Source organism: Catharus ustulatus, chromosome 7 (genome assembly GCF_009819885.2).
Source record: "Catharus ustulatus isolate bCatUst1 chromosome 7, bCatUst1.pri.v2, whole genome shotgun sequence".
Lineage (NCBI taxonomy): Eukaryota > Metazoa > Chordata > Aves > Passeriformes > Turdidae > Catharus > Catharus ustulatus.
Window position 1 is genome coordinate 9,701,643 of NC_046227.1, and position 13,663 is coordinate 9,715,305.

Below are 13,663 nucleotides of genomic sequence, written 5' to 3' on the forward strand. Positions count from 1 at the left end.
AGTGCTGGGGGCATTCTGTATTTATGATAGGAGTGTAGAAGGAGAGCAAGTACCCTGGGGAGTCTGAGTGTGCATGGAAATTGAGTTTTAGCCTTTGCCTTTGTCATTCAGCTTTGAGGAGAAAATTACCATGGTGAAACTCCAACTGGCTTCTCCCAAAATGACCGTGAAAACTTTTCAGTTTCTCTGTTATCATATCAGACTTGCTGTCTGAGCTGGACAGGAAACAAAATATTTTCTGTGTTGGAGGAGGCATTTCTTAGACCTTCAGATAAAAGGATGAAAACTGTTACATTGGGCATATCTTCCTTGAGATTAATAAAACAATTAAATCCCCTAGGCTGCTTTGGGATCTGCTGCATCGGCTGCAGATAGAGAAGAAAACTTGGTTTCTTAAAGGGAAACAAATACAAGGACGTTATAGGACTGTAAAACAAAAAAAGTAAAGTTGAACAAATTAGAGGAGCTGTTCTTGCTGCATGTTTGCTTTCTTGAACAAATCTAATAGCTGTGTGGAAGTATTTGTGGGCTGTGAGAGCAATCCTTGTCAGAATATGCCCTCTTACTAAAATGAAATGTATCTCTGTGTTTGGGAGTGAGATTCCATGGTAAGTAGCTAACTCTCGCTAGGATAGGGATTGTTGGTGAGCCTTATAAAGATCAATATTCTGAAGTAACATATTTCTGTCATGCAAGGTAAGAGAGAGTAGCTTGGCCTATTTAGAAGAGGTTTTTGGACAGCATCCTGTTTTTTCCATCAATGTCCTTTTACAAACCAGAGGTTACCTGTTTTCTGTTGCAGAGTAAGCAGAAATGGTGCAAAAAAAACCAGACTGAAGAATCACCAATTGGAAGGAAACTTTCTGATCACAAATTAAATAACAGGCCAGATGCTGACTGGCTTCAGCTGAAACCCCTTGCAGGTAGGCAGTTACTGTCAGAATTCTCTGACTGGGAGATCCAAAGTCAGAGCATGTTACTGGGGCATGGTGTGTAGCATGTAACCTCTTGTACAGTTTTGCTGCTATTATGCAAATCATTGTTAATAAGACTTAATAGGCTTTTCCCTATTAAATCTTCTTTTGTTTTGTTTTCCTTAGATCTGAGAGTACTCTGAACATTTCCTAATATGCCATATAGATGGTTCTCAGACTTCTGAAGCAGTTGTGGTTTGGGTGGCTGTGGGTCTTTGGGAGTTTGTTTGTTTGTTTGTTTGTTTTCAGGGTGTGTTTTGGTTAAGCTGTGCCTGACTAGCTCAGCCCTGGCAAAAATTCACACCCACACAATGAATGGGGATATCTATTCCACTTTGAAGACTCCAGCATCTGACCAGTACAGATAAACAAAATCTGTTTCTTTCCATAAATACAACAGAGTATCCTGAATATTCCTCAAGTATCCAAAACAACTTCTGCACACTGTTCGTTCGTGACAGACTGTGAATGCTCATGCTGTGTGTACCAGAATAAATGCTCTATATTTCTTCTCACGGGGAGAGAAGGGCAAAGGCTTTGCTTCATAACCTTACAGTTCTGTTGCCTGCATGACTGCAGAATTAATTTGTTGATGAAGAACCGATACGAGTTTGTATTTGTACAAATTAGTTTAATTTGATTGGTTTGTAGAGGGGAGAGTTAGGACTGCAGCCTTCTCCATTCAAACAATCTCAGAAGGGATTTGGCGCAGTGACACAGAACATGGAAAGTCCTTCAGCAGTGCAAGGGTTGCAACATACATTTGAAATGCCTGCATGACAGTGGAGGCTGTGCTGTGACCTGTAAGGGCATGTGCAGGCAGGGCTGGGTAGGGTTTCCTGAGCCATTCAGATCCCATCTACAGCTCTAAGACATGATCATCATTCTGGCAACTCTCCTTTGTCAGTGTTGAACCATAAACTTTGTTAGTACAAAATTACAGGCACGAGCGTGGGCTGGGCTGAAACTGGCTTTGAGTGCCATGGATGCACTGCTGCTGCCTTGTAGTGGAGACTTCATATATTGTACATGCAAATTTGTGAAAAAATGTCTCAATTACAGACTTTTGTTTCGGATAGAATGCTGACACAAAGTTACTAGACTCTGGGATGTGTTAAAATACTTGTTTTGCTTTCCCAGAGCAGTTAACCCTTAGTTGAAGGGTTAAACAGGAATTGACTCCATGTCTCTCTCTGTTTCAATGCAGGAGCAGACGACTCAGTTTTGTCCGAAGATCGACTGAATGAAACTGAACTCACTGACTTGGATGGGCAGCTGGAGCCCCCTGCCAAAAACTACCTGTCTGTGGAAGAGGACAACAACCTGCGCCACTCTCACAACGACGTCTCCCACAGCGCCCAAGAGCACGAGCTGCACGATTCCGAGTATGACAGCCATGGCGAAGATAAAATGATAGCTAGAAAACACAGTCACCACTGGCATCACAAACATTCCCATCATTCCCATGGCCACTGTCATTCTGGAAAAGACCTGAAAGATACTGGGATAGCTAATATTGCTTGGATGGTAATTATGGGAGATGGCATTCACAACTTTAGTGATGGCTTAGCAATCGGTAAGCAAAAGCACTGAGTATTTCTCAACAGTTTCTCCTTACCTTTAGTAACTCTGCTAATATTTGATTTATCAGTGATCACAGGTAAGGCTTGCAGTTAGCACCTGTGGTTACTGCCATTGTTCAGTCTCCTGCAGAGCAGAAATTAAAAGACTGTCAATTGTAATAGTTTCCCTTCTGTTAATATTCTGTGCTATTTCCACTAAAATTATTGTATCAGTAGCAGTGACAGTCACAATCTGCCAAGGAGAGATTGGTGCAGACAAACCTTGGGATTTATGGAGCACAGTAACCCACATTTATTGTTTGAGTCTCAGTTGCCTTAGAATTACAAATAAATGCCTTTCAGTGTTATTTAGAATGGTATTTACTAGCAACAATAGTAATATTATTTCTATTATTGTTAATACATAGAATTACACAATATTTGCAAAAAAGAAAACACTGTGAATCAGGTTATAGGAATAACATTTTAAAAGTATTACTTAGGATAATTTAATTTTTGTTTAAGCAATGTATTATTTTGGCTCATGGTCAGTACGGATTTATTTCTAGCCAAGTGCAGAAGAAACTGAAGTAACAAACAGATTTTATTAGATTTATTAAATCAACTTGGAGTCACACAGTGCTCTAAATGGGATTGGAATTGTAAAGTGTATTAACTTGGATATACAAGTCAGTATGATGGTGAGAGGATTCAAGTGCACACTTGATTTTTTACTAAAGTAACTGCTTAAGAGTAAGAGTACACAGGGTTCTGAACCAATAGCAGAAGGGACACACCCATTTTGAAGGATGGGGATAAGCATTGGTCAGGGTCTCTAGTTAACTATGGAATCTACTGCAGTTTCTTCACTTTCTTCTGACAACTTCTAAAGAAACTCCTTAGAAATTAACTTTATGCTTCACTTTCACATTAAACAGGTAAGACATTTAGACAATGGTTTCTAAGGCCAAAAACAATTACCACACCTTCTGTTGAGAACTTCACAGTATTGAACCTCCATTTCTAAATATTCCTGGGTCAACAGCTGAATCTGGTAAAATGTAGATTTTAGAAAAGCATGCTCATCTTTTTAATATAACAAGCTATGAGGAATCAAGAGGAAAGTTAAATTTCCCCTCTGTCTTCAGATTGTGTCTTCTCTTTCTGCTCTATGCTGCCTGTTTTCAGTGCTCACTGCAGGCTCTTTTTGTGCTTTTCTCTGCTACAGTACAGAAATTTAATACCAGTTTTCTCATCTCAGAATTATTTAAGGTATGAACTTAAAGTTGACTGAATTCAATTAGCTTATGCAAAAGTACTGAAAGATATTTTTGGCAATGTTTTTATCCCTATTATTTTCCAGGTTTGGCTTACTAATATTGCTGATATGTACTCTAAAAATCAGTGGAAAAGAGCTAGAGAGGTTATGGGTTAAATATTAGCTTGGATTTCCGAGCTGGAGAGAGCCCAGCTCTTGCTCATGTGCATTCCTAACTGCTCTCATGTACTTGAGAGTTCTAAGAGTATAAAAGTGGTGCTATTTATTAGCTTACTGCCTTTATGTCTCATTTTTAGCCAGTTGTGTTCTCCTCTCCAGGCTTTGTCATTCAGATAAATGAGTAATGAAGCCTGCAGTGGTAATGCACATCCAGGGTGCTTCCAATATTTTCCATTTATGTACACACAGGATACAGACATACTTAAAAATATTAGTGTGCATTCTAACAGAAGAGTGTCAGCTCTGCAAAGTCAATTGATTTTCTGATCTGAAAATAGTGAAATATAATTTTAATTTTTTTTCTTTTTTTTTTTCTAGGAGCAGCTTTTAGTGCTGGACTGACAGGAGGAATTAGTACATCTATAGCAGTATTTTGTCACGAGCTTCCCCATGAATTAGGTAACTAAGTGTAGAAACTCTCTGCTCCATCTGTACAAAATCCTTATCCAAAAGCTGTTGTGATACTGTGATAAGCACAATGCAGTGCAGAAGCTGCAGCAGTGACGAGAACTTCAGAGGGTGAGGGAGAAATAGTACTTCAGAGTAGGTACTGCTACAGGATTATATTGGTAGTGTCTGGTTACAGCACTTCTGTGAAGCTTTTTGAGCATGTTTTTAAAATGTTCTTAGGAGCATACATTTTACATAGCTCTGCTTTTTATTGAGTTTCACACTACTCTGTGTGGCATTACACAAAGTTAAGTCACATAAGTAAACACAGGTTTACATAAGTGAAATTCCAAGTGGGGCACTTCAGAAGAGGCTTTGTTCCAACTGTGGCCAAGTTCAGCTGGTGTGGCCATTTGGGGTAAAGCCTGTAGGCACTGTTGCCAGTGCCACTGATTCTTCCCCCCTAATTGAAGCATTTCTCCTGGAGGCAGCTAACCATGATGAAACCTGTTGTTTTCACATTGCATGAAAATTTACTGCACCCTGAGAGTTTAGAAAGAGCAGCCAGAGACAGGAGGAATCTTCTGGTTTTCCACTGATGTGAAGCTGTGCTAGACTGAGCTATGTCTGTACTCACAGCTCGCTGACTTGAAGAGCTGCTGGCTCTGAATGATCAAGTGAGGCTAAGCAAGTACCTCCAGAAACCTTAGAGGTGATGAGGGAAAGTATTTTATATAGGCAGCTCCTGAGCTATAGGTAAATCATGGGCACAGGTGGGAAATAATAGAGCAGATGTTTGTGGTTTGACACCTGTGCTGTACAATCATTAGTTAAGTGAAGCTGCTGCAGTATATGAAGGATTGCAGTGCTTAGAACTTGACAGCATAGCATGATGAAATTAACCTTGTATACTTGTGTATTCACCTTGGTGAGTAGTTTATACATATTTTTTGATTTTTTAAAATTTTTGTATGTTTTGATTCTAGATTAGGCAAATATTTTCAGGCATGTGTTAATTGCCCTCAGGTCTGTAGATCATCTTACACTTCATACAATCACGAGAATCCAGTTTGGAGTAAAACTGTTAGATCCAATTACAAGACTGAAGTCTAGATTTTTACACAATATCTACTTTTAGCACCTAATCTAGCAGAGCTGTCCAGAATTCAGAATAAAACACATTACCCTGGCATGTCTTCAACCAGAAAACTGATTCAGCATGGAAGTGAAGTCATTCTTTGTGAATGTAACTCCTGCTAGTGCTCAAATTCAAATTCATTGTCACCTTCTGTGGGGACAAATACCTCATTATCCTCTTCGTGGATTTGCATAATGAGGAGTGTATAGCTAAGAGGAATTTTCACAGGTATTGATCCAAACTAAACCTCTGGTTTTATGTGCCATGAAGAACTGAGAAGTAAAGGTGTGTGCCACACAGGTGTGTTGCCAATGGGAAGAGCAGGCCTAGACTCCTCCATTCACCCTTCACAATTAATCACTGCTACCTTTCTGACAGTCTGCATGATGAACGGGCACCTGTAAATCATATTTTAGTCAAGGGCTCTCTGTGCATAAGCGCAGTTCCTCCAGGGCTGTGGCTGTGTGTCAGCCCCTGCAGCAGCTCTGTTTGCTGAGGTGTGTTTCTCTGGCTGCTCGCAGCAGCGCTGACGCCGAGCCCGTGCTGTCCCCACAGGTGACTTTGCGGTGCTGCTGAAGGCAGGGATGACAGTGAAGCAGGCCATCGTGTACAACCTGCTGTCGGCCATGATGGCCTACATCGGCATGCTGATCGGCACGGCCGTGGGCCAGTACGCCAACAACATCACCCTCTGGATCTTCGCCGTCACCGCCGGCATGTTCCTCTACGTGGCCCTGGTCGACATGGTACGGCTGCTGGGGCGGGGCTCGGGGGGTTCTCACAGGAAACCCGGCACTTCTGTGCTGCTGCACCTCAGCCTGCTGTTCAGGTTTGTTCTCCACTGAGATTTCATCATCATGGGTACAGTTCTGGAAAGTTCAGGCTGACCTTTTACTATGAGCAGCTGGTAATCCAGAGCTGTTGTGGTGAGTAGCTTCTAAAAAAATTACCTGGTGAGAAAATGCTGCTGCTTCAGGAACACACAGGTGCATTATCCTTAGTGTGTGTACAGCATAGATCAGACCCTTCAGGTAGCAGTATGGCTGTGCACGTGTTACCAGCCCAGATTCAGTCCTGATCTCTCTCCTCTAAGCTGTGCAGAGTTTCATTTAAATAAGGCAATTTTCTCACTGCTTGTCTTTCTCAGGCCAAAGGTGATGAGATAATTTTTCAGTTTTGAGTTACTTTTAATGCTCTCCACTACATTATGGAGACTTTAATTTGTAAATACTCTGTTGTTATAAAGTCATTCTAATCTACTAATAGGTGAACAAGTACTTTTCAGTTGAATTGTTAAATAGAATGTCTGGGTAGAGTGATCTTCTTGCAACTTTAGGTGTTCTTTAGTAGCCTTTAATGCCTGAAATATCACTTCCTTGTAAGCTCTGTGTCCGATACTTATTTCCTGTCCTTTGACTGATGTCATGGGTAAAGAAAGGCAGTACTTTCATTCCTTCATTCCTTTTTCTTTCCCTCAGCTGTTATAGTAGTAACCAAAGAGTCAAAGTCCCATGGTCTGACTCAACAACAGCAGGAAAGCTCTGCAAGAGACACTTGAAACTGAACCAGAGTTTTGTCTTGGTGTTTGCATCATCAGCCTCCTTCTCACAGACCTTGTTACCTGGCACACAATAAGTACAGTTTTTGATTCCTCCTATCTGTGAGCTGAGGTTCACAGAGGTGCAGTTTTCTACACAGAGGTGCAGTTTTCTATCCATTCCATACACCAGCCCATTGAGGATGAACCTTTTGGCATTTTTGCATCTAACTGTCCTGAACTTTGTCTAATTACATGGGTTTCAATGATAAGGATATTCCTCTCCAGTACAACCTAAACTCAGGTGTTTCAAAATCCTCCGGGTTTTCCATGTTCTTTCATGAAATTTCATTTGATGATAACTTTTAAGAGTAATCATAATGTCCTCCTTCCTGACACTCCTGTTTTGGTTTAAATGGGTACATTGAATAGTCCAACTTAATTTCATCTTACTGGGAAACAAATTTATCTGTTGCAGTTTTTGTTCCTTTTATCTCTAATACTGACAAGCATAAGCTTTCAACTTTGAAAGAGTGGGTTTTTTAATTGACAGGACCGTTCTTCATGTGGTCCCTGAAACTGGTCACATCAGTAGCCAATAAAACAAAAAGTTCAGTCATCTTTACACATGCTGTCAGAGTAAATATCCAGAGTGTTAAAGCCCTTAACAGTAATGCTAAGGTGAAGTCTTTTAGTCTTAATGACTTAACAGCACTTTGTAATTTGGAGTGATGCTTGCTGTTGAGCTGCCTGGTGTATATGTAACACCCATTTAAACATTTTTCACACCAATTGGAGGGGCTTTTTAGGGGGTTTGTTGGGGGTTTTTTGTATTTAAATACTCAGTGGGTCAAATTAATTATCAGGTTTATGTATCTTTTAGAAATAGAGTAATACAAGACAAGATGGGTAATATATTTGGGGTTTTAGCAGCACTGACGTCATTGTCTATTGAGCAGTTTTCAAGTTCGTGGAATAACCAAAACTGTTCTAGCTGATCCAGTGAAGAGCAATAGTTTCCATTTCCTTCATATCATCATTTTTTGTACTAAGTGAGTCTTAGTAATTCCTTGAAGGAATTGCAGTGAGAGACTTAAAGATCACAAGTGCCTCAAACACTGTTAAACCACTGAAGGATTTTGGACTTTGCCCACTGTAGCAAACTGTGCAGAGAAGGAACTGCTGCTCCTCTGCCACCACAGAATCCCACCCTGCTGAGTATAGTCCTGACTTTAGATAAGGTTAAGGTGGGACTATTGTCCAGTTATCCCAGGCCTAAGGAGAAGTAAACAAGGCTGGGGAGAAGAATGTAGGCACCAGGCAAAGCAGCTCTGCTGAAAATGAGCTCTGTCTGGGCCCAGCAAGGGGAGACCACAGCCCAGCACTCCAGATGGGAGGCACCCACTCAGAGGAAAAGAGAGACTGGAATGGGACTAATTGGCTTTGGAAGTGAGAGAATCATTTAACCAGTAGAATAAGAACTGTGTAGCCAAGGAGCATCGAGCCTTTGTCTGCTAAAACGTGTAAATGGTGAGAAATTTTGAGTGACTTCAGGACAGCCACCCTGGGGAAGCCAGGGTGAAGAGGACCAGGGGAATGCTGGCTGGATCCATAGGTGGTGACTGTCTTCTGCTTCATCTTTCTCTCTCAGTCTTCCTTTCTCCTCTCCCTCCTCTCTCTTCCCTACTTCTCTCTCTCTGTGCCTCATATTTGCTGTTAAACAAAGTCCTGACTCTCGACTTTAGCGTATGGTCTCATTTGCACCTTAATTCAGGCAGAAGCATCTCTCAGTAACCAATCTTAACATTTACCTCCTGCTTTCTTGAATTAATTTTCTTGTAAATATTTTATTTCTGTTCTATGTGGGTGGCTTTGTAAACCACCAAATTTTATTTTAACATTTCCAAGAGCACTGCTATCAGTTGATTTTGTCCATCCTGTGACTTTTCCTCACAGGTGAGCAATTTCTAGAAAGTACAGAACTTTCATAAGTTCTTATATCTGCACATAAAGTTTCTCTTGAATTGCTTATAGCTGTCATTCCCATATTTAAAAGGAATGTGTATGTGGATATGTGTAAGCATGACAGATGAATGGCTAAGTTCATCAAAGTCATATGTTTATTTGAGCATTACTTGAATTTTTTTAAAATTAAAAGAGCAGAACTCAAAGAATACTGGGCTGTGCCCTATCTTGAGGAACTTAATGTTTAATTTCATGAATGATCGGGTGAAAGTTCAAGGAAAGGCATTTTTAATTTGTTTTGTAAATACTTCACATGATCATGTTTTTATTGAATGTGGCTGTTCAGTAGATTTTAAGCTGAGTCTTAGTATATTGCTTTTATAGCTGAACCCTGGAGTGTTTATCCTTGACAATATCATCCTGTAAACTTGTCCACGTATAAATGGAGTAGAGGTGAAATAACTTTCTAAATTGCTTTGTATCTTTCAGCTTCCAGAAATGCTTCATGGAGATGGAGATAATGAAGAGCATGGTTACTGTCCTGTGGGGCAGTTTATTCTTCAGAATCTAGGCCTGCTTCTTGGATTTGCCATCATGCTGGTGATTGCCCTCTATGAAGACAAAATTGTCCTTGACATCCAGTTTTGACCTGATGCTGGTAATCACTGTGGTTCCAATCTGTTGCTGTCTGGCTTTGAGTCTGCACTGTGTGGCTGTGTGCACACTGCTCAGAGGACACCTGGTGCTTGCACTGCTTACACAAGGACAGGAGATTCCTTTCTGCCTAGAGTAGCTTCTGCTTTTCTCTAATCCCATCAGATGAGCTTACCCAACACAACTCCTAAACTCAAGTGAGCGACGTTTAGGAAATGTTAAATCTGAGAAATAAGGGCCAAGGTCGGGGTGCTGTATAGGGAGCACTGCTTGCTTAAGAAAGAAAAAGTACAGGGAAAGATCTCATTTGGGAAAATACCATTCCATTAGTGCACTTGGGCAGAACCCAGATGATGTTACAGCTGAAACTCACACCTGTGCAAGGAACCCAAGGAAACTTTTAGTGCCACATGAGTCTTGAATAGCGCATTGCTGTCTCTATGTATGTCTAGATCTATACAGATAGAACAGATGTGCACACATACACGTGTGTGGGCACCTCTGTACATACACCTGTTAATCCTGTGCTGATTTTTCTGCATAGTGGTGGCCTGAAGTATTCAATCTTACAGCAGGACATGGAAACCACTTTGCTGGGTTAAATGTTTAAAAAGGAAAACCCAAGCCTAAACACTGTTTAAATCCTTACAAGCTGTGTTAAGCTGCACTCCATCATTGCAAAGCTCCTGTGTAAGAAGGCAGGCTGCTGCCATGTACTCTGCAAAAGGTAACTTCTGTTGAGGGTCAGATCGATGATGTTTTTCCCCAACTGAGATTTATTTGATGTTTGTTCCTTGATATTATTAGGAAAATGCAAAATGCAGTAGAATTAGTGTTAGCCTGGGGAAATCCCTGACCTTGGAGTTATTGAGCTCTTTCTGGTTCTTTCTTACAGACGCTAACATGTATTGTGTGCCACTTGCAGCATAAACTACTGAAGAAATGTGGCTGTGAATTTGTGCAAACTGTTTTAACAAGAGAATCCATGTGGGAATTTCTTCATTTTTTTAAACGATTATTTTGGACTGTTTTCTTCTCTTCATGTTAAACCAAGGTGCAAGATGCTAGTTCCTGAAGCTGGACACAAGGGTTAAATTATGCTCTGCGTATGTTGTACTGGTAGGGTATTTACAATACTGTAACAGCGCATCAAATCTGTTCCTACAATGCCTTGATGTCAGACATTGTGACACCAGCCATTTCTGGCAGTAAAGAATATGTAAGAAGATTTCTACTTCCAGTATAAATGAGTTCATTTCTATGATATTTTTTTACAATTTTGGTATTTAAATTAGATTATTAAAAAGCAGATGTGGTAGAACCATGGTATGTGTCATTTAGAAGAATAGACTGAAAATTTGGGCCTTAACTTGCTGGGACCAGCTGTCCTAGATCAGATTGTGCTGACAGGCATTTATTGCCAGACATGAGTTAGTTCTTCTTGTACCCATCTCCTTAAAAAAAAAAAGAATTGTGAGTTTGTGGGGAGTGCAAGTTGATTCTGTAGTACCAGTCCTAAGCATGGTAGTAGCTTTTTTTTTTTAAAACATCCAGTTTGTCTCTCTTCTGTGTATGCCAGGTAAAAGCTGTAGTTTGCCTATGTGCAGTAAGTTTTAAAGTTCTGGTCTGCTTGGTGCCAGTGTAGCTGCTAAAGCACTAATCCTAACACCTTTAATGAGAGCCAGTGGGTATCTGCATTCCATTTCAAGTTCCTGTGTTTCCTGTGGCCCTTTACTTTGGAAGCTTCATTGGTCAGTTTAGCTTTTACTGAGAGCAGCTCATGTATTTTAAAGGTATCAGTTGGTTGCCAGTATTTCTTCCTAATGCAGTATCAGGAAACAGTATTAAGGGTCCATTTCAAAGAAGGGTGCAGTTTCTTCAGTGAAGAAGCCAAAAGCCCAGAGTTCAGACATGCAGCCATTTGATGTTCTGAACTCAGGTTTTCTTTTTTTTCTTCTTTAAACATGTTTATTGTAGAACCCTGATTAGCAAACACACTGTTGTTAGCTTCAGATTGCTGAATTTCTGCAGTGTAGAACTCCTGGATGACATTTTTGCATAGTGCCCATACTCAGTCAATGAGACAAAACTTCCTGGATACCTTCTGAAGATCTGAGTTTAAAGAATCCCTGTTTCTTTTGTGTTAAACCGACTGACTTAAGTTTTTTCTTTTCTGTTAATTCTGAAATATAAGGGGGTCATTATGCAGCTGAACTGATATTTTGTCAAATCATTTTTTAAGGTTTATTTCTCTTAATTCTTTTTTAAATGAAGATTTCTGAATTTCCAGTAGTATATTTACTGTTGTATTAGTTGGAATGTGGTTGTAGCTCAATACACTGCTTCTGTAGAAAAATAGTTAACTTCCTTCCAAGACCATCTTCAGACAAGGGAAAAACATGGTCATTGAAGGTAGGTACTGTATTTTTCATGGAATATAGATTTACTTTTATTTTCTAGTATTTATTGCAAATGTAACAGAGCAGTGTAACAGCTGTGACTTCTCTATGTTTCCACCAGTATTGAATTCCAGATGATTCTAATGTACACTTTTGAGTCACGTTACAGACAATCTGAATTCCACTACATTTCTACTTGGCTTCAACATTCCATTTTGCTTGAATCCAGAGTCTCATTTAACTTGTATTTGTTGGAGGGCATAAATGTTACTTGTATATTACAATGCTGTCACTGTGTGACATCCCATATGAATTCTGATGTAAATCACATTGCACTCAATCCGCTGTGATTATGCTTAGAAAATGTTGTAGTTGCTAGATGCAGTGTGATTATTTTTTTAATTATTTTTTTCTTTCCTCTCCCCATTAACAACTGAGTCTATGGTTTAAAATGTGATAATGGTCCAATAAGATAACTTGCTGAGCTATTGTGTTTTTTTGTTATAACTAAATCATTTTTTAAAAATTTTATAAAGCTGGAAATTATCAAATGCTGTTTTGTTCATTGTCAACAGTGTTGTGTTCATTTTATGTATGTTCCTTATACATAAGGAGCCTTCAGAAAATAAAAAAAAATTATTCAAGGAGCAGATATTTTTGTTGACTTTTCTAAGGTGTGATTACTTTTGTGTTTTAATATTCCTTTCAGTTCAGCAGACATCACTACAAGCCCCTAAAATAAATTCTGAAAAGGAAGGTGTCAAAATACTTTGCTTAACAGAGTTGCTTAAACAATTAAAAGCCAACATAAATACTCTGTTCCAAACTTCTAGGTCAGTCAGGTAGGAGCAATACTGAAAACAAGAATAGTGGATTGGGGGAATTCCATGGAAAGCTACTGTGATCTTCTAGCTGATCCTGCAGACTCTGGATTGCTCAGGGAAAAGGTCCATAGCTCTTACAGAGAAAGCTGCCCATCCTGGGCAAGTCTGACTCCCATTCTTCAGAAGCATGGTCTGCCCAGAGCATGTCTGAGTTTTACTAACTGTAAACTCTTCTCATTATTCTTGCTTCACATTCTGTGGCATTGCTGCAAGTGCCTTCCTCAGCAGAATTCCCTCTCTTACTGCAGTAAAAGTTACTAGCTTAGAACTAACAATATCCAGTTGCCTACAGCTGTGCCTTTTTCTTTCTCCTGAACCATGGTAGCACTGGACTGTACCTGCCTTACAAACTGGACAAACTGACCAAGGAGCTGAAAATTGATAAAAGCTGGAGGAAGTAGGAGATACATAAACTGATTGTACAGTCACAAAATGCTGCTTCAGGAAACAGAAAAAATGCAACTCCCCCCCCAAAAAAAATCCTTAAAACATTCTGAAGTGGAAAAGTCATTACACTAGACTGGAGCTACAACACAATAAAGTACAGTAAAAACTCGGGAGGGAAAGTGAAAATACTAACATGGATAACAGTGGAAGGTTAGGGTAAGGTGGTATGTGGCTTTGCACACCTGTGTAAGAATGGTGTCAAATAGCAGTTGTGT

General features: G+C 39.9%; 1 protein-coding gene across 7 annotated transcripts in view; it reads left to right on the plus strand.

Annotated features, from left to right (window-relative positions):
* SLC39A10 (solute carrier family 39 member 10) overlaps positions 1-12,764 on the plus strand; it is a 34,149-nt gene extending 21,385 nt beyond the window's left edge. For 6 of the 7 annotated variants that reach the window (XM_033064126.2, XM_033064132.2, XM_033064130.2 and 3 more), the window contains 5 exons: positions 803-923; positions 2,182-2,550; positions 4,353-4,433; positions 6,118-6,308; positions 9,554-12,764. In XM_033064126.2, the coding sequence (XP_032920017.1) occupies positions 803-923; positions 2,182-2,550; positions 4,353-4,433; positions 6,118-6,308; positions 9,554-9,712 (921 nt within the window). In that variant the 3' untranslated portion in view covers positions 9,713-12,764. The remainder of the gene's footprint in view (positions 1-802; positions 924-2,181; positions 2,551-4,352; positions 4,434-6,117; positions 6,309-9,553) is intronic. The other variant, XM_033064128.2, reaches the window with a different exon arrangement.
* The last annotated feature ends 899 nt before the right edge of the window (positions 12,765-13,663 follow it).